This window comes from Temnothorax americanus, unplaced genomic scaffold (assembly GCF_048541705.1).
Source record: "Temnothorax americanus isolate GAGA-0224 unplaced genomic scaffold, ASM4854170v1 Scaffold10, whole genome shotgun sequence".
Taxonomy (NCBI): domain Eukaryota; kingdom Metazoa; phylum Arthropoda; class Insecta; order Hymenoptera; family Formicidae; genus Temnothorax; species Temnothorax americanus.
In genome coordinates, this window is record NW_027509231.1 from 2,647,033 (window position 1) to 2,667,547 (window position 20,515).

Below are 20,515 nucleotides of genomic sequence, written 5' to 3' on the forward strand. Positions count from 1 at the left end.
ACGCAATCTCGTGGTGCGCGGATTTAAAAATAGGTTTTGCCGTCCAGAATTTACATTTAGTTAAATGGTATAAAAATGAAATGAGAAATGTTCATCGTCTCACTAACGAGTCCGAGTTCTCCGAAAACGCGAGCGCCAATCTCTCGAGAGTCTGGAACGAATGGACCCGTGGATTTGCCAAAGGGTCCAAGGACCTCGGCGGCGAACTAGGTGCCGAGAGACTTAAAGCGAAGCCGACAGAGCCCAAGAAGACGAGAGGATCCGTTCGCGAAATCGCAAGGAGGGACGGGGGGAGAGCGAGAGAAGGAGCGCGAAGGCGCTCGATGCCAGCGGGCTGACGCCCGCCGGCGAGTGCAAAGTGCTAAGTTCCTCGTGGCTCGCAAGGCAAGCAAGGGTGGAGCCCGTTATTAATGCGGGCCTAGGTCACGGGCGGCAGAATGTCTCCTCTGGCTGCGGCATATAGCTGCGGGCTGGTTAGTTCGTAAGAAGGCCAGTGGCCGCGCTCTCTCGCGCTTCACTATAAATAATCGCGTGCGCGGGTATGTCCAAGTATAGCCTGTTGGGAGCGTGCCAGCCTCAGCGAGGAGGCCTCAGCTATTTTTGCGGGCTGTCGCGCTGCTTACCAGCGCGCGCGCGCGCGCGCGCTACAACGCGCGACGGACAATCCGATCGGGACTGCCGCGCCGGAGATGGTCTCCCGATGGTCTCCGATGGACCATCTCGATGGATATCGCGGTTTCCCTTTGACCTCTTCGACCTGTTCCTTCTCCTCTTCCTCCACCTCCTCCACGGTCCGATATTCCCTCTTCTCTCGCCCGAGATATCTCTCTCTCGCGGTGACCTTGAGCGGCTCCGCGCGCTGTCGGGTCGCGCCGCGATTACGCCAATGCCGCGGGTGCCCCCGCGGATTACGTGATCCAAGGGAACAACAGGAGGATCGTAGAAGGGGAATCGCCGGTTTTGGCAAAGTTAGATTCACGTGCCGGTTTCACGGTCAGCCGAGACCGGGGCTCGATTAATATGCGGATGACTCGTGCCGCATGGTTTTGCGCGTTACCGGATGCACACGCACCGGGTGTGCGCGGGTATTTTTATACCGGCTCTCGAATGCACGTTGCATTGCGAGTTGCGAGCGAATTGAGCGATGGACGAATGCGTCTTGAATAGCAGGCGATACGCGCCGATAAGACTGTGTAGACATTGACAATAACCTGATAGTTGATCGACATTACATGAGAGATGCATCGTTGCGTTCGATAACGAGTTATCAATCGATACCAGCGTTTCACTCGAGAAAGAAAAGAAATGAAACTTGCAAGTAAACAGGAAACTCAAGAACTCGAGCTATTCTCTCTTTCAATATAGCTACATTTATACTATGTCATAATCTTATACATTATGTATCCAGAGAACGTTGTGATGTTTTGAAATCGTTCAAAAATCATTTTAAAATGCCTCATACGGAATTATCAGAAGACATCTTAAAAATATATTTTGCGTTACCTCATGTCTTATTCTTAAAATATATTATAAAATGATTTATAACATTTTTTTTCGCGGGATATTATTTTTGTCTTTAGACGTGTGTAATTTCGGTTGTTAATTATAATTTTCTAAGAATTTTGAGTTTGGAATTTTCAACGTGAGACTCTAAATTAAACATTGACGAAGCATTAAGAGAATGTATAATCAAGAAGGTTGCACTGAAAGTTGTTCTGAAATGCTAATTTTCCTAAAAACTATCTAAAATCTCGAGAATCCTGAAAATCGCGATATCGAGAATTGATAGGATTTTATGTTCGGGATCTCAAATTTTAATTTCCAAATTCATAATCTCATGAATAATAATTAGCAGAGAAATAATCAATACGAATAATGTCCATATCCGTCTCTGGTTTAAATGCTAAACACTCAATACCCTTTCCGAAACGCATCTACGCCGAATGCAACGCGACGCGCTGTCACGTCGTCGCTTCAAATCTCCCGCTTTCGCTCCGACCTACACTCCACTCGTCATAACTCCCTTCCAGCGTCGCGTGCAACGTTGAACTTGAGTTGCAGTTGTCCAAGTGACGTACAGTCAAAATCGCGTATCGGGTAGCCGTATGACCCGTAGCCGCGTCAAGCAGGGAGCAGGGACCCCGCGATTCCTTGTTTACATCCGTTTAAACGAAAACGAGACTTGGCACGGGTCCCGCTCGAGGATCCCGGAATCTGGACAAGTTTTACCGGGCGCAGGATCGATCGTCGCGCAATCGCGTTGTCGGCGTTAAAGGGCGCTGCCACGCTCCGCCACGGGCTGGTCAGCGTAGACGTACGCGTCCACGTATATCCGTCACAAGTGCGACCATCGTGCGCGTGAGGATCGTGCCGGAACGTCTGAGAAAGTGAGAAGCGGGCTCTCAATCTTTCCATCCACGTTACGGAAGACGGCACGGGGTATAATACGTAGATCCGCGGTGACACCGCGCGGCGACGCGTCATCGAAGTAAGTCCCAAAAACGGAGTTCCGTCGGCCGGGCGGTCGACGCAAGGCGGGATCGGATCGACCCCGCCGCCGCGCCGTCGCCGCTGATTTGGCACGCGACTTGTCAATGAAAATCGATCCCGAATTATCTGGGTCAGGGGGCATCAGCCGCGACCGGACGCTAGCCGAATTTAAACGCGGCGGACGTCGCCGCGATCGGATCAGTCGATCGCGGTCGTACGGCCGGCGTCACGCGCCTCCGCCTGATAACGCAAGTCGGTCGGCAAAGACACCTCCTCGCGAAGACGGGCGCGGTCCCCTCCGTGTTGACGGCCTTTTGTACCCGCGCACCTTCCCCCGCGCCGCGATTAATTAACCCGAGACGTCGATAACGCGCGATTGCGTTGTCTTAGACTAATCTAGAGTGTAGCGATTATCGTAACCAATTGATTCTAGTTGAAATGATATCTCTGCGAGAGTAGTGCGTCGTACCGGGCGTAGCCTAGAGCGTTGCAAAATGTCGAGGAAACACTCGGTTGTTGATCAAACACCATGGGACGATTTACAGACCTCTTCGACGACCAAGACGACCACCATGACGACGGCGGCCAAGCTGTACGGCAAGGATCTGAGCGAGTATGACGACATTGACGTGGATCAACTGCTGGCGGAGCTTACGCCGGAGGAGCTTAACATATTGGCCAAGGAGGTGGATCCTGATGTAAGTGTATTTCCTAAAAAGAAAAAGGTCTGTCAGTTTTATCGAGATGCTGAATCTACGTTGCGTTTACACAGGACAGCTTTATGCCGCCTTCGCAACGTTGCAGCTATGAATGCGACAAGAGTCCCACAGGGCCGCTGAATCGCAAGAAACTCATTGAGCACATCAACAAGCAAGCTCTAGAGACACCTGATATTCCAGAATTGAAACCATACGTACCTGGTGTAGTTAGGGGCAAGAAAGTGAGTACTGTAACAGTCTACAAATTAAAAGGGCCATGGTACATAAAAAGAATCTAAGCAGTAAGTAAATAAATCAAGATAGCAAAAAGCTATCTTAAGTTTTTAAGAATATTTGATTGTGTGCTTGGTCAATTTACTAAACTGCTTAAATTTTTCTATGTGTCATCGCCCATGGCCATAATACCAGTCTGATAGAGTCTGAAATCTGAGGTTGTAGTTGGAAAAGAAATATACAAAAGCAGAAGTCATTGTATGTGTGTGTGTGTGTGTTTGATTGAATAAAACTAGCAAAATAAATTTTGTGATCCAGATTTATATGCGATCCATTAATATCATTCATTTCAGTGGGTACCTCCGCCGCAAGACAACACGAAAGAGAAGGAGGCAGATGAACAGATCGCGATAGATCTCGGGGAAGAGTATGAACAGGCGCTTTCGGCCGCCACCCAAGAAGAAATCATTGATCTTGCTGGTAAGAAGATTGATCGCTTCTGAAAGCCCGTTATATCGGAGAGATAAACGATTGAGACTACCTCTTCCTTCCAGCTATTCTTGGATTCCATTCTATGATGAATCAAGATCAGTATCATGCGTCTCTACTGAATTCCGGACAGCCAGTCGGACTCGGCTGGGACGGGGTGACAAAGGCTAGTCAACCAAAAGCTTATCCGATGGAACCGCCTAATGACACAGACGTTGACGCTACCATTAAACAAGTGCGGGACGATGACTCGTCTCTAACCGATTTAAATTGGAACAATATTAAAGTAAGTCGATTGTACTTTTGCGAAGGGAACGACGCGTTTCGTGCTAAACTGACGCTGTCTCGTTGCAGAATATTTCGGACGAAAAGTTCATCCAGTTGTTTGAAGGTTTGGAAATGAATACACATCTCGAGTCGCTAAGTTTAACTAACGTTGGACTCAACGACAAGACCGCGCAACGGCTGGCCGATGCCGTGGAGAAGAATTCGACACTCAAAGTACTCAAGTATGTACAAAAATGACATATTATTGTGTACAAAATTCACACGCTGATAATTTCTCATTATTTTAATTTAAAAATGTCTTTATTCTTCAGCGTGGAAACAAATTTCATAAGCCCGCCTGTGATAGTAAGGCTCATCAGGTCCCTTCTTAAGACAAAGTCTATCGAAGAATTCCGATGTTCGAATCAGGTAAGTTGTCATATATAAAATCATGTGCACGAACATTTTATGCGAGAGTAGCGACAACGAAATCTATCGAGATATTCGCGTTATTTTTCAGAGGTCACAAGTATTGGGTAACAAGATTGAGATGGAAATCACACAATTGGTAGAACAAAACCCGACGTTGCTACGACTCGGGTTGCATCTCGAGTTCAATGATGCTAGACATCGCGTAGCTGCACATCTGCAACGCAACATCGATAGGAGTAAGTACATAAAAAGCATCGCAACGCCGATATGATTAATAATACTTATTATAGCTCAGGTAGCCCATAAAACGCGAAAGATGAATGAAATATCATCTTTCTAGAAATGAAAAGGTGTTTTAAATTATATATTATTTGATAGAACATAACTAGCATTAATTTACATATTTGCGTAGCTCATTACAAATATTCACTGTATATAAATTCTAATGATGTGAATCATGGAAGAAACATTTTGACAAGGATATTATTACGGAAATAGGCGCGTATGTCTTAGAAGGTTAAAATAATTGATGTTCTACACTTGGGCGTCAAGTGCGACGCTCCATTCACGGGTCAGCGCTCAATAATCTCGAGCAGGTGTCGTAAATTACGTTGGCAGTGCAATGAGGCGTTTCACAAACACGTTACGTATATATCATTGTCTCTGCTACGATGATAATTGTGCTATTAATTTTCCGTTTAGATGGGAGCAATTGTATGGGGGACTATGGAGACCACGCGACGAAATGCTTCTAACCTTTCCGAATCTGCTTCGTAGTCTCACGTAGCGCTTTACTATAGCACATTTCATCATTCATCCATTCGTCCCGCTATATTCATTTATTATTTTTCCAGTTAGTGACATATAGAGGTAATTATGAGACCCCCGACTCGTTCCTGTGCGACTAAATATGAAATTTTCTATTTTTTGACGCAGTGTTTTTCAAATCTTTTTGAAAACTGCTTAAAATCAACTTTAAAATACGCAAAAGATTTATGAAGTAATATATAAGAATGATTATGTCTTAAACATTTTATTTTTACTTGAAAAACGCTGTTTCTCCTCAAATAACATAACTACCTCTCACGTCATGTTTTGAATCCTGTCTTTACACACCATCTGGTTTCTTTTTTACTACTCTCCTATATATCGATTTTATGTCTCGTCTGCTGTTATTAAAGATACAGATAAAAAAAGATGTTTATAAGCAGTGCAACTATCAGACGGTGATCTGCCTGTTTTCAATTTTCAGCGAGACACAAAGAAGCGACGATTAGGGTAGTTTAATTTGGTACGGATATATTGACCAATTCTCATCTTTAACTAAACAGTTTGTAAACTCGATCGGACTCGCGCTTGATCGACGTTAAACGACACGGTCTTTTTGTGATCTTGATCTTATTTAACAAGATGCTTTTGCTCAAGTTGCGCTGATAAATTTACTACGCTCTCGCTTGTCGCCAAATACGGCATTGTAAAGTACAATTAACAAACGGTATCCGCATTTTCTTGTCGCATTAAAATCAGTTTAGTTTCCGAAATATTGCAATCTAATCATCGTAAATTCCACGTTCAAATCTGCCAAAACCATGACCTCCCTTTCTCCTCCTTTATAGCATGCATCATTACAGAGATCTATTTCGCAGAGTCCGATATATATATATATATATGCTCTTCTTTTTAATATAAAACTCCGAAATCCTTTATAACTTACAGAAATTATAAGAGCTATGAAATCCTTATTCTATTCTTCATTGTTCTGTTGAGTTTTTATCGAAAATTCGGTCTCACAATTCGATTTAGATTATCATTGATTTTAATCGATTCATTTATCTGGCTAGTCTGTCGTGTGGAACCCATGGAACGAGCTAAGCTTGTAGCGATCGCTGGTGGTCCTGCAACCTTCACCGTTCTACCCGCAGATGACTTAAAAAATAGAACATAGCGCTGTTGCAGCGCAGTGAGTAGTTTTCTTGTCAAAAGTGAGAACTCGTCTTTCCCCACGACTTGATAACTTGTTTCTAATATTTTCGATTGACCCTTTGCACTCGTATTCTTTTCCATAACGTTAACGTTTTAATATAATCTTAACGTTAAGAGATCTTATGGAATGCCATCTCCCGAAGAACCTCGATTCTCCGACAGACAAACATCATTTCACGTACAATAGATTTACTTTTTTTAATGAGTGCAAAGGAATGCATTAACTTGACGAGATCGAGTACTCTTAATTATCATGACAACCCCGAATGTGTCCTGTCGATTTTTATTACTCGATTGAGCTTGTTAGAAGGAGGTTTGCATTTTCATGTGCATTATGATCTAAAATTCCTCTCGCGAAAGAAATGTCACGCGTAACAATAATTACCTCTCGAATCTGTCTAATCGCTGAGCGAACACGACTTGTTCCCTATATTTCTGAAACAAGATCACACGATTGAACGTCTAAGCACGCACATACCTAATTAACATCCCGCACGATTTTATTTTACATTGTCGGCATCATTTCTCCTTGCTCTCCGTCTTTCGCATCCCGTTCGACTTTTTGTTTTTAAGTTCGACTTTCTTCTAACATCTTAATATTACTATACGTATGGATGACGTGGTCTAGTTTTTACGATTCAAACCCGTATCTTGGCGAGATTGCATTTTGCAGGCAGAACCGATGGTCCCCCCTATTCTGTAACATACGCCAGTCTCCTCGTTTATTTGTTCGATGCATATGTAGGTGTTCGTCGTCGCGCTCACGTCCCCTTAGTAAACGGTGTCGATTTCGCGATATCGTGTTACAGCGGTCTACCTCGACTTGCAAGACTGATGAAAACGCGTATGTCGAGCCTCGATATTTTGAACGGCGCACATTTTCCGTCTTTAAACAGTTCCCATACATCGGGCCCGTATCTCTGTGATTTGTTAGTTAGCCGTTTGAAAATTAATTACGGATAATTGATACTCGTGATTGATGATCGGAATCTTATCTTGCCGGTCGAGTGCCGCGAGATCTCTCTTATCGGCGACTCTGCGAATCCAAGCTGGCGATATATTATGTTTTAATTTAACTCACGACACATATTCTTTCCCAACAGTACGGAAAGATCTAACGCTGCGGCTACAGTTCCGATTCTTTAACATGAACCACAGGAAACCTGCCTTGATTCAATGAAAGGTAGCTACCCGCGCTGTGTGGTAGACCGTCAGCCGAATGAGCCGCATCCTTTCCCCTTGCGGGGAAAGCTTAACCAACGCCAACGCTATCTCTTACAGCTTCACTAACACGGCTTCACTCGTTGGACAAATCGCGCCGCGAGAAAAGCATAGGGTTGCTCAAACGCGGTCGCGAACGGAACACTCGTCGGGGTCGTTCGTGCGGGGACAAAGCGAACAGAGCGGCGGCGGTTTCGTATTTCCATTCGTTTCAATTCCAATTCCGTTCCCGAGGTGAACACTCGGAGATGGATTCGGCCTTATTTTGAGAAGTCACGCGATCACCGATATAAACGCAATTAGCAATATGTCTCATTTCGTTTATTTCCAAAATGAAATCGATAACGGATCGTTGCCGAATCGAATGTTATAACTTTCGCTCGCCGAGCTGCGACATAAGTTGCGTGACTTCCTCGAGCATCGTACACAGTTCGATTTACGCGCAGCATCATTATTATTAGCTGCACCTGCCCCGACAGGCGGTGCAATGAGGTTTAGACGCGTCCTATCAAACCCAATGAAGTCGTGACGCGTTAATTTCCACAGGAGCCGGGAGCTCCTAGGAGCTTTATTCGCCTCGCGTGACGCCTTGTCGGCATTAACACGTCAGCTGGAAGACAGCTTAACACACGCCGCGCCGACGTCGGTGCAACCGAAACTGACTGACGTCTTATACCGCGAGTGAATCGCGCCCGAGCTCTATTCCGCGCGAGTATTTTTTTGCACGCGAGTACCGTTCAATTATGCACGCTCGTCCCATACGGAGAGTCCGACTAACGAGTCTAATCGAGCGCTCGCTGGCGAAAGGGATGAATAATTCTCTTTCTTTCGTTTCGAAATAATTGGCATGAAAAAATTAGCGCCGGCATCTACGTGAATGCCGGGCAAACTATTTCGGGGTCCCTTGAATTTTTCTAAAATCTCGCAGGTTCTCCGTGCAATTTCTCGAATGCAGCTATATTTTTTTCATCCACGTTTAGAATCCCCGAGATTCGCAAATTCTGAGATACCGAAATACCCGCGAGATCGATCGTCCTTAATTTGCGGACTCGTCGGAGTCCTTTTCTATTTCGGACCTCTCTTGCCGGATTTTTTTTATTCTTCCAGCGAGTCTGGCTTTTAAATTTAATACTAGCTCCATGCGAGCTCGAGTTGCGCGCGAATTATCGGGTTTTGCTCCGCGAGATTTTATGAGGTGCTAATGCAGATCGGCGCCGGGTGTCATAACGATGACAAAACGCCGGTCGCGCGGTAGCGTTATTTTTAAAATGCAAATCGCAGGAGCTGCGAGAGAGAGAGAGAACAATCCACTCTTTTATGGGGGGGGGAGGATTAACGACGCGAGCCGCGTTAATGAGCCCGCGAAACGTTCGCGCACCCGGCGCGAAATTGCTAATATTTATCCGCGGATTGCGCGGTCTTTTAAAATAATATTCGGCACGCGCGGTGGCTTCCCGCGTGAACCATGAAATGTTAATTGTCAATGGGAACGGGTTACGTTATGCGCGCGGGATTTATATGGTGACGGAAAAGATCTCGCTCGCGTAAATCGCGCCCGAAACTAGAATAAACTGTAAATAACGGCGCGCGGCTATTACGCGCCAAGCTTTATGGGTTTTACGGGCTTTTAATTAAGGCAGTGATTGCTTTACGTTGTTTCCTGCCATTTTACGCGGTAAAAAAAAGGGAAAACGCACATTTGTCCGGTATCATAATCAATATCGCTTTTATTTTGCGCTTGAATCCGAATGACTTTCCGATCGCCCCGATCGCAGCTCCGCGCGGATTTTATCGGATCTGAGGATTTAACTGCGCGGGACCAATTACAATAATTTTTGCGATTTTGTTCAAATTGTGCTCGCCCGTTTATCGACCAATTAGAAATTTGCGATAACAGAATGTCCGCGGATATCCGTGTTGTATTCGCGGCGTCATATGCGTGCGTTTCGTCTCGCTATATCTTACTTGGGAACAAAGTGTATTAACGTTAGCGATAATGAGCGCTTTGACTCTTTTAACGCTTCTCTGAAAGATCTTTTCTCGCAGCGCGTCTAATTCGCCAGTTTCCGATCGCCTGCAATTTTTCTCTACATCGCGGCATATAGACTGAAAAAAAAAATATATATATATATATATATTCCTCCTGAGAGTGTGTGAAGTCTGAGGAGAACTTTGTGTGTAATTGGATTAATGTTTTTCGCATCTCTCTGATAACTAACAACAACGCCGCGCCGCGTTGTGTCTTTGCCATTGCAGTTTCACACAAGAGACTTTTTTTTTCTCTCCACTAACCAGAGTCATAAAATTTACGACTCGCTATCGAGCTGCTCTTCGGCATTTTCGCGCGATTCCCGTCGCCGTTACGCGTTCGCCAATGCATATTAAATCTTTAGACGCCACAGGTCCTTTGTCGTCACGCGCCTGCGAAGGCACGGCGAGCAAAAAAATCGCGCATTAATGGAACGCAATCGGGACGAGCGCGCTTTACGTCCTCGCCGTCGATAAATTACGGGGCTTTTAAATTTCCGCTCGATGCCGCTATAGACCCGCGAGAATAATTACGAACTGGCGGATTACCAGCCACGAAAACGGACCAGCCACGTGGCGGACAAAAGGGGAAAATCGCGGAAATTTTCGGCGCGCGCGAGATTTTTTTTCTCGGAATATGCTCGGATTGCACGTTGCGTCGGTCGAGGACTCTTAACGTCGATGCGCAAGAGCAGCTCGCGAGACTGATGCATATTGCATGCATTTCGAGGCATGCCATGTCGCTCGACCGAAATGCGAAATACGAGAGGTAGGTACACAGAAAAATAGAGGAAAAAGATACGCGATATACTCTCAATCGAATTATCATCACCGCCAGTGTTACGTGCGCTAAATTGAAGCGTGTCGCGCGATTGTGCGTATACTTTACTCGTGACGAGTAGACAATAAAAATTCTAGAGCCTCGAAGAAAAGTATACGCACTCTCGAGTCGAGTTTCTGATTTGATAACGGCGAAAAATGGTGAAATTGGGGCTCGTTTTAATCGCGAGTGGCGTAAAAAGGGAATTGCGATTGCACAGAGAGCGATGGAATATATCCGCCGCCTCGCCCGAAACAATTTGGCGAAGCGCCGGCGCGCGTGAGCGAGGGACAATTAAAAAGCGACGCGCGTTCAGTGATCCGCGAGGGTGTTTCACGTTTCCGCCGTGTTATCCCCGCCATGCGGCGGGATTACTATTTTACGGCGCGGATTACGGCCGGGCGTTTCGGAGTGGTACGTCCGTCCCTTCAATCAAGTAATGTACCCTTCGCCGAGGCCAACGATAGCCGATCGATCGGCACGTCATCGCGTGCGCTGCCTATTTGCGGATCAACTCTGAAAATCGGTTTTACGAATATCGCGTCTTTTCGGAAAAACGGACACGCGAGGATAAGCCCGCGGGATGCCCGCGTATAAGAAATTTAGCGCGGTAACAATTTTGGTGAATATAAAGAGAAAGAATTGAAGAGGATAATTATATATAAATCCATATAGCGCGTTTTCTTTCCCTCTTAAACGTCGTACGGAATTGGAAATTGTGGAAAAGGATTGGGAGATCGCGCCTCTCGGATGCAACGCAGGTCGAGCGGCACGTTCGTGTCTGTTTTCTTGCGTATTCTTTACCGGCATGCATTTCGGAACAATAGAATACCTTTTCTCTTTTTTTTTCTTAGTTGCTAAACGCATATGATGACAGTGTTTCGGGTGTCTGTTGCAGTACGGCAGTCCCGGCTCGGGGTGGCAACATCTTAACGCGAAGTGGCGTTTGCCTAGGTATTATTTGTACATATATACATATACACACACATACACACACACATATATATAATACGCACCATATATATTATGTTATATAAATATCGTACACTTCCTTCGCGCATCGACCGATGTCACTGCCGCCATGTCATCGCTCTAGAGGCTTAACCCACTTATCCTTGCGCGAATGCCAAGAAAATTGTTGCCTCTGTGCGAGGAAATGCGAACAAAAGTGGGACGGCGATGGCGAGATGAGAAACTGCATGCTTATGTTACTTGACTCCCTATTCGCTGTATGTATACGACAATATATGACGACGCCTGTAGCATCAAATTTGAGAGCTTCCGGGGGATTCCGACCCTCAATCCTCGAATTTGCGCCAAATTAATCGTTCCTTAAGGAAAATGTATTGCGAGTATTCACGGATGCAAATAAAAAAGGAAATGTAGTATAAATAACAAAGTCAAGAGAAGAATCGTGAGATTGTCCCTTCGAATTTTCAGGCCGTCTCTCTTTAAATTGCAGCCGACTCGGATCAACATACACGTTCGACGATAACAGTCGACGATAACACAGTTGCGTGTAACGTTCTCGACGATCGTTTCCACTTACGACGCGATCGAGCACCGAGCGTCTCGCAAGATGACCGTATACGGTGTGCCGACTCCGGGAATGAAATTTACATAGGATCGACGGCCAGACAACAACATTGGCCGTTGACGTAGAGACGCCGCGCTTGGCAATCGTCGAGATCGGAATGCCGCAGTGTACCGCCGACTACTGTTGCTTAATCGCATTTCTCCGTTTCTCGTTTGCTCGCCGTTACCTCGTCCCTTCGCCTCCGCCGCCAGTTTTACATCCCCTCGCGACGCTGTACATATTCGCCATCCGTGTTGCATGAGTATTGTCCATGGAGCACATATACATATATATATATATATATATATATATATATATATATATATATATATATATTTGTGCGATATATATACATTGTACTTCTCTTTCTCTTTCTCTCTTATGCGCGCACTGCGGTGGCTCGATTACATTGCGACGCGCGACGCACGATTCCCGAAATTGGACGGCGGGACAATTCCGGGACGATGGTCGCGTGACGATCCTGAATTAATTGCTGCCCCGAATGGGCGCATACGCGGAAGTAGCGCGAACTTGTTACGAAGCCTCCAATTTCTCCCGATGCCAAACCGCCGAAGAAATAAATAATTGGCGTACGTTATTACATCTGCATGCATAAATCGTGACTTGGTTTTTGAAATTTGCAAATTGTAGTATTCGGCTTCGGTTTTGACGGTAGAGCTTTTCTTTTTTCGCGTATAGAAAACTAACGGAATTTCAAGCTGACACTATTCCGTCTTAATATTCAGTGTTAAATATTTCGTTAATTGAAGTTTAATTCGTAATAAGAAAAAATCTGAATTAATGTAAAACAGTTTATTATTGAAATTAATGTGAAATTTTTTTTCTTAAGCGTCAAAATTAGAAAGCACGTCGACAATAAATTTATCGTGGACCGAAGCATGGTTTTTCCTATACAAGTATATATCGAAACTAATTCCCCACTCTTTTAATTCCGTGTTTAATTCCTTGCCCCGTATTCATTGCCTCCGTGCCCCAACTCTACCGCGATAACGACCGAAATATCTTCCGAGCGCGGTAAACGCCCGAAGAATATTTTTCGCGAGGCGCCCGGCCCACCCCCGTTTATCGGCGTGCGTGCCGATCTCGCCGCGATCGCGGTGCAATGATTAAGCGCGTACCAGAGCTTGTATATCGCGCGCGAGGGCTGCATGTTACTCGATATTATGGCACGCTTACAGGCACCGTGACTTTTTCCAAGCTTCACCGTCCCGATTAGCCGCTGTTTTGTAGCTCGGGCTATACCCGGAATCGTTCTTGCCGCAGGTAAACGTAAGCTGCAATCCAGAAATCTTGCCTGCCGTCCTCGAAAACGTGGTTCGATCTCGGTGTCGAACATGCGATGGGTTAATTTCGCATTGTATTAAAAATGGTTCTTAACAGTGAGCTTTTAAGAGAAGTTATTAACAGACGGACGTTAAATGGCGAAGTTGAGATGTCACGGCGGATGGATGTACGTCGTGTAATTTTTACTTATTCTACACACCACGTTCTTGATATATTTTATTTAGGAATGCATTACCGATTGACCTTTTGCTAGTATCTCTTTATATTGGAATCCTGTACCTAATTTACATGTTTGCATCCCCAACACGTAGGCACTGACGTAGCACAAACTGTGTATTATAGCAAAGTATATGGTTAACATCGATCTCTATCTATATTACTTGTGTATTAAATTGATAGAATATTGTATCTAATAGAATATTGTGTCTAATGCGTTAACGACATGTGTTAACCAGTAGTAATATACACATGATTAGCACGAATTGGTTCTACTTTAATATAGTAATTGACAAGTTAATACTCCGTAAAAGCATGAAGAATCGTACGTTTACTGATAATCAAGTGAACTAATTTGTTGCGATTAAACGAAAGGAAAACACTCCCCCGATGATCGGACAGTGTGCGGGTACCGTACAGCGAGAGATACGCGAGAATACATAAGAAATACATTGAAAATATTATTCGCGAAATATAAAAAATATTTAGCGTGAAAATTAAAAACGCTCGGCTTAATATTGTTATTAAAATCCATAGCGGGGGATTACAGAATTTTTCTATTTAAATCGTTGTGTCGCAGGACGTTGGTTGTTCATTTTTCTTTCGGGAAGATACTGAATTTTCCGGAGCACAGTTTCAAAAACATTTGACCCCTAAAAAAATACATATACATACGTATGTGTATCGGCATTACGAAACGCCAGAGAAACGTGGGAAGCAAGAAAATCGACCAAAAGAGTTGGTTGTACGCAACTCTGCCGGAAAAATAATGGAAGCTTCAATTACCGAGTAGATTGCCTAGAATTTCTATCGCCGGGCGCTATTCTTCCATTTCACCCTTTCTTTCTTTCCGCCGCCTTTGTTTTTTTTCCCTTTATTTTAGTATCTGTCTGTCAATTTTACAAAACAAACTAGCGCGCGATTCGTCATACACGCGCCCCGAGCGAATTGCGGATTTTTCGATACGTATTCATTCAAACGCATGAATTCGCACCTACGCCGCATAAGCGTGTATACCGAAACCAAATACTTTTTCATTCTTCCCGTCGGGATCTGTGTATCACGCGGTTTAATTAGTGCTTAGAAATTTCAGTCTCGTTTATCGTATGACGTAATTCGGATGCGTTGGTCAATAACGTAATACAGGATGTTCCAAACGTACGTATCTCAGAATACACAAATCGTGATTATACGTCTCTCTATTCAGCTATATAGCTATGTAACATATTTTCACAATTAAATTCAAGTCAATTTTTGGAATGTTTTCGGAACGAATCTTTTCTTAGGGAAGATGTGCAACGACAATAGCTGTTAAAAATTACCGATGGAATTGCATGGCGATGCATCGAGTTCGTATAGAATTCCCATCACGAGACGGAAACGCGACTTCTCTATCTCGAGGCTTTCGTCGGCTTTACTTATCTCGGGTACATCCCGCGAGTGGATTTCTTCAGGAACGAAAGCTCGCCGAAATCGCAGCCGCGCGCGCAACTGCAGTGGTAATGATAAAGCGGATTCAGTCGCGAGTTCGGAAGTGCAGGGAGAGACACGAAGACAAGGAGCGAGCGGGAGAGAAAAGCCTCGTTTTACGGTGCATTAAATTCTGACGAAGTGGCTCGTCCTACATACCGGCGTGAGAAGGAGAGAACGATTCGAATTATCCTGGAACAGGATAAACAGACCGCCGACGAAGTAGGGGCGGAGGAAACATTGGGGGGGGAAAATAGGAAAGGGTAAACAAGACGGAGCGACATTTCTAAGGAGGTCGCAGCGATGTTTCGCGTCCGAGTGGAGGGCACGAGAAGAGAGTGGGACGGGCAAGAGAAACAGTAAGAAAGTATGATGGAAGTACTTTAGGATTTTCGAGGAGGGAAGATGAAATCTAGGGACGCGCCATTCGAGCGTGAAAACCTTGACGGCGGTTGTCCCGGGAGTTCCGCGAGGGAGTGTCCTCCGGTTCACTTTTTTATACGCGTCCCATAAAGAAGCTGTCATTGCCGGGGTCGCCTGTTCTTTTTTTCCCCGTCAATAGTTTAACCGCTCGTGCGACGGTATCCTTCGTTCGATCGCGGTCGCCGGGATTTATTTGTCGCAATTATTAAGCGATCTTTCGTCCGAGTCGCTTCCTTTCTCCAACGAAGAGAAAAACATATGCAGTTTTGCGTAATTTTCCGAAGTTGCAACCTCCTTATCATTTGTGCAAAAGTCAGACGCGCAACTATTTAGAAAAGTCAGTGTCAAAGAAGATAGACTTTTCAAAAATCGAATTCGTGTCTTCCCTGAAAAATTCGGCGTATTGAAAGTCGACGGGTCCGACGGCTAAACTGATTAGCGCCAACGTATTACAAGCGAGACGCTACAGTAATAACGAATTACATACGAGCGATGTTCGTCCCTGTGCTTTCATCGCGCGGCGGAACTCCGTTACAAGCCTCCGGGTCCGTATCCTCGCGCGCGCACGTACGCGCCGCGATAATTAATTCCCCATTAAACGCGGAGCGCGGTTGCACGGTAACTTAACACGCGCGCACCGTCGTGTACCGTCGCCGCCCGGCAAAAGCCGCCTGATGCTGGGTTATTAACGAGCCGGCGCCGCGGCGTCGTGGACCGTGTCTCGCCGTGAGTCACGTATCCGCCGCGCGATCTCTTATCGCTGCTCCGATAACGAATAACGCGCTCGGGGCCGGGACCGGGACCGTCTCCCGTATCGTCGGTCACGTATCGCGTTATCCGTCACGAGTCACGCGCGTTGTTTTGTCGCGGCTCGCGCGCCGAGCACGAGCTAAGCTCCGGACGAATCGACGAAATGATGAACTCACCGAGAGAAACGGCAAATGGATGTAGCGCGCGCGCGCGTACGCAGCCCTGCAATTTCAGATCTCCCGAACTTTCCTTGGGCGCGAATCGTTTATCTCCGTGTGGCAGACGCAGCCGTTTCCCTAATCGGCAAAAAAAATTGCGGAACACGCCGCGCCAATAAATCTGATTTCTATCGAAGGGTACCGCCCGCGCCGCCGCGCGACTTTGTTCGCGAGGCGGTGGAGATTTATCGGGCGCGGCGCACCTGTTTTCATCGGCGCAAACGGTCTTGAATAAAAACATCGCTATAAATACCAAGTTGCGACGAGGACGCGTTAGGTCCCGCTGGCGAGTGTATATACAGCGACGATGGAGTACTTAAAGATCGCCGCTGCGAAGAACCGCCTCGAGGACTCGAAATCGCATTACTAAAACGATCGAGCAGCTAATAAACGCCCGTATCACGTTGGCATAATTGCGCTTTTGCATTTGCATTGCAAAAGTGATCAACGTTACGCGAATGAACGATTTCCGTTTTTTCCGTCGCGCGGCTTTGAAATTAACGTCGGCGGGGAAATTCGTTGCCTTCGCACGGGCGTCAGCCACGAGATCACGCGTATATGTCGAGGCGCGACGTATACTTGTACGTCTTCGTGCGAATTAATGCGGCTAGCTCCCATGTATATAAATTTCTGACGCGTAAAGTGTTTTGTCGCCGCGATAACGGCTCGACGTAGTACGCGCGTTAATTACTTTTGCTTTACGACCTTACGGCGCGAGACGGGCGAGGGAGAAAAAAAAAGGGAAATCCGGGAAAAGTGGCGGCGTCGCGAATTACTCCCGTCTGAACGATCGTCGTGATGCAGATTGCCCGTGTCGCTTTACGTTTACTTTTCGAGAGCTTTAACAGCTACTGCCACGACGTTTCGCGACGTTTCTACACGCCTGCAGGGATTTACGTTGCGCCTTGGGACATCCTGTACAATTCTCGTCAAATATCGCGAAAGATCCTTTTTATATACTGTTAAACGCATTCACGTACGGAAATTGAGCTTCGCTTTTCGAGCACCGACATTGCGAGAAAGAAAAATTGTTTAATCGAAGACAAAGAAATGCGACACTCGAAATAATAACCGTCTACGGCACACGTCTGTCCGATCATCTCTCGACGATCCGCGCCGCGCGCTCTCGAGAATCCGCGAATCCAAAGAGCTCGGTCGATGACTTTGGGAATTTAGATCGCGCGCGCCGCCTTCGGAAATCATTGATCCAAGCGTCCGCGGAGATGCGAGGATTCCGAGGCCGCGCGAACTCGTCGAGCTCCACTCGTCTCGAAGTCTCCCAAGCCGATCCTTGGGAAAACCTCACGTCGATCATCAAGCCCCTGGAACCACCTCCCACCGTAATGGCTCCCTCGAGCATGTTTCTTTCGGCAGATCGCCTGCGCCGCATGGGAAGAGCTTCCCGTAACTACACCATCGGCTGGGCCATGCACTGATGATGATCGCCACGACGATGGCGACGACGACTAGACGACGACGACGACGACGACGACGAAGATGACGACGACGATGATACGCCATGATAAAGCGCGCGCGTTCAAGCGCACCGCGCCGTAAAACGGCCTCCACACGCGTACTCACACGCACGCATACACGCATATACGTCATTACACAACGCATTGCAGCGTCGGGAATCTTTGGACCCCTCGGAAGCGTAGAATCTTTGTACTCGTGGAACGCGCGAGATCCTCCGGATCCGTTCTAAAATCGCATTATTAAATCGAAGAATTGAAATGATTCGAATATGAATACGCGGAGGAAAAGTCGGAAGTTTCGCGTGACAAATTATATGTGGATGTCACTCGTTTTTGTTGTTCTAAATAAATATATAAACATATATATATATATATATATATATATATACATTTATATAAATATATATTCCTGCATCACATACAGAGCTATATATACCGCGCGAAAGGATACTCCAATGACGCGTCATGATGTAATAAATTTAGGCCGTCGAATGAACGTATTGATAATGTTAATTGATAAATATACATATATATATATATATACACGTTGCGACGTACATATAATTGTTAAGTCGTCGAGGATAAGTTTCACGGAGGGAATGATAAGGGAAGCAAACGTAAGAGGAGCCGAAGGGACAACCTTTTTGATATGATATACATGCCGATCGCTTTAAACGGCCACTTTAACCGGATTATTTAAATATTTATACATGGAAAGGAGGAGTTCTTTAATTAATTCGACCAAACTTTCGACCGAGTGTGACTGAGCGATCGGGATGCAAACTGTTCTGTGTTCTCATCTCCTTTCTTTTTTTTTCTGTTTGATCGCTGCCACCTGATAGACCGATTCGTAATTTCTTATGCGACAGAATAAGCGAATAGCTATGTCTATTAAAATGATTTTAATGCGTTTGTTGTGGCTGAGGTGAGTGTCGGAAAATTTATGAATGTAAAGATTAGAAGACAGAATTCTTCGGAAAAGAGTCGAGATAATCGAATGTAAAATAACAAGGCTCGATTCTGTTAGCTTTAATTTAAAGTTTCTACATTCTTTAATCGTCTTCACATTATTTCTTTTAAATATTATTCGTCGCAAGTGGCAAATGCTTTAAAATCGATTATTTAATTGCAAATCCACAAATTTCATTAGACAATAAATAAAGAACGATACCACCAACCCGATCGTTCCGCTCGGGGCACGTAATGTCACTGTAATATTCGCTAAGGTACTAACTCGTCGTTTAAATTAATAATTATTTTAGCATATACATGTATACACACACACAATCAATCTGTACATATTGTCTTCAATGTCGTTTCTAATCGATCGATGTGACCTACGTGTTGTATAACGAGAGAGAATGGATTTATATATTATAAAGAGAGAGAGAGAGAGTGGCATAATTGTCTCTGTGTGCATGCGGGTGCGAATGAGAGGGAGAGAAAGGGGCGGGAATACGTGGATGAAGATAATTATGCGGAGAAGCCTTACTGATGTAAATCACCGCTGATTGTCACCCCGTCGTACGTACACGCTGTATGTATTCGGGCTAACTGAGATCCACGAAGACACGCGCAGATCAAAAGTACTGTTGCGCCGTTGAACAGAATTGTAGAAAAAAGATTTTGTACTCTCTCACGCTACGAGGATATGAGATCTGAATTGTCGCGATTATACTCAGATTATAATTTCAATAACCCGAACTCTCTTCGCACTTTCGAAACGCGTGGCGACTTTTTTAGCTCCATCGATTCCAAGAATCTTCGAGTTCCCCCGATTCGACTCGGAGATTCTTTCGCGTTCTCTACATTTTTCCGTAAAACGCATGCAAAGTTCTTTTTGGTAAGCGTAGGTGAATATCGTGGTGGTGACAAGGAAGCAGAAAAAAAATATATCGATAACTCGAAAGAATAATGTAATTATGGTTTGCTCGCGGCCTTCTGGCGATCTTTTTATTGTAAACGTGTTATTCGCATATGTCACACGCGTCACAATTACGCACACGTACAACACACGAAACCCAAATGCACGCGCACGATCAAAGCCTTGCTGCTAGCCTTATAACTTGTAACACACGAGGTTTAAAAATAAACTGCTGAAAAAACGTATTACGCCTGTGTTTTCCACCTAAATCCCTAAAATCCACAATACAATGAAACCAAAATCCGCGTAAAATACGAAATTATAATTTCCAGCCTTTATATTTACGCGAACGCTTGGAACGTTACCCATTGGTACCGCATATCGTTCTGCATATCGAGCTTCGATTGATAGACAGTCTCCGTATTGCTGTGCAAAATTGTGCGACACGACGTAATACAGGACTTACCTCTCGCGCGTGTCGGTGCATTCCGTCGAATTTATCTTCTATCCCGGATCATCGTGGATCGGTCATCCGTTCAATAAACGCCTCCCGATA

At 45.3% G+C, this 20,515-nt stretch overlaps 1 protein-coding gene across 14 annotated transcripts in view; it reads left to right on the forward strand.

The window, feature by feature from the left end:
* Positions 1 to 20,204, forward strand: part of Tmod (tropomodulin) — a 46,314-nt gene extending 26,110 nt beyond the window's left edge. For 2 of the 14 annotated variants that reach the window (XM_077409719.1, XM_077409777.1), the window contains 9 exons: positions 3,036 to 3,188; positions 3,263 to 3,430; positions 3,776 to 3,902; positions 3,977 to 4,197; positions 4,266 to 4,420; positions 4,511 to 4,607; positions 4,699 to 4,846; positions 6,452 to 6,570; positions 11,561 to 12,061. In XM_077409719.1, the coding sequence (XP_077265845.1) occupies positions 3,036 to 3,188; positions 3,263 to 3,430; positions 3,776 to 3,902; positions 3,977 to 4,197; positions 4,266 to 4,420; positions 4,511 to 4,607; positions 4,699 to 4,846; positions 6,452 to 6,555 (1,173 nt within the window). In that variant the 3' untranslated portion in view covers positions 6,556 to 6,570; positions 11,561 to 12,061. Of the gene's footprint in view, positions 1 to 2,077; positions 2,489 to 3,035; positions 3,189 to 3,262; positions 3,431 to 3,775; positions 3,903 to 3,976; positions 4,198 to 4,265; positions 4,421 to 4,510; positions 4,608 to 4,698; positions 4,847 to 6,451; positions 6,571 to 7,696; positions 7,777 to 11,516; positions 12,062 to 12,762; positions 12,829 to 17,994 lie in introns of those variants that run through there. The other 12 variants (XR_013257494.1, XR_013257490.1, XR_013257492.1 and 9 more) reach the window with 12 other exon arrangements.
* The last annotated feature ends 311 nt before the right edge of the window (positions 20,205 to 20,515 follow it).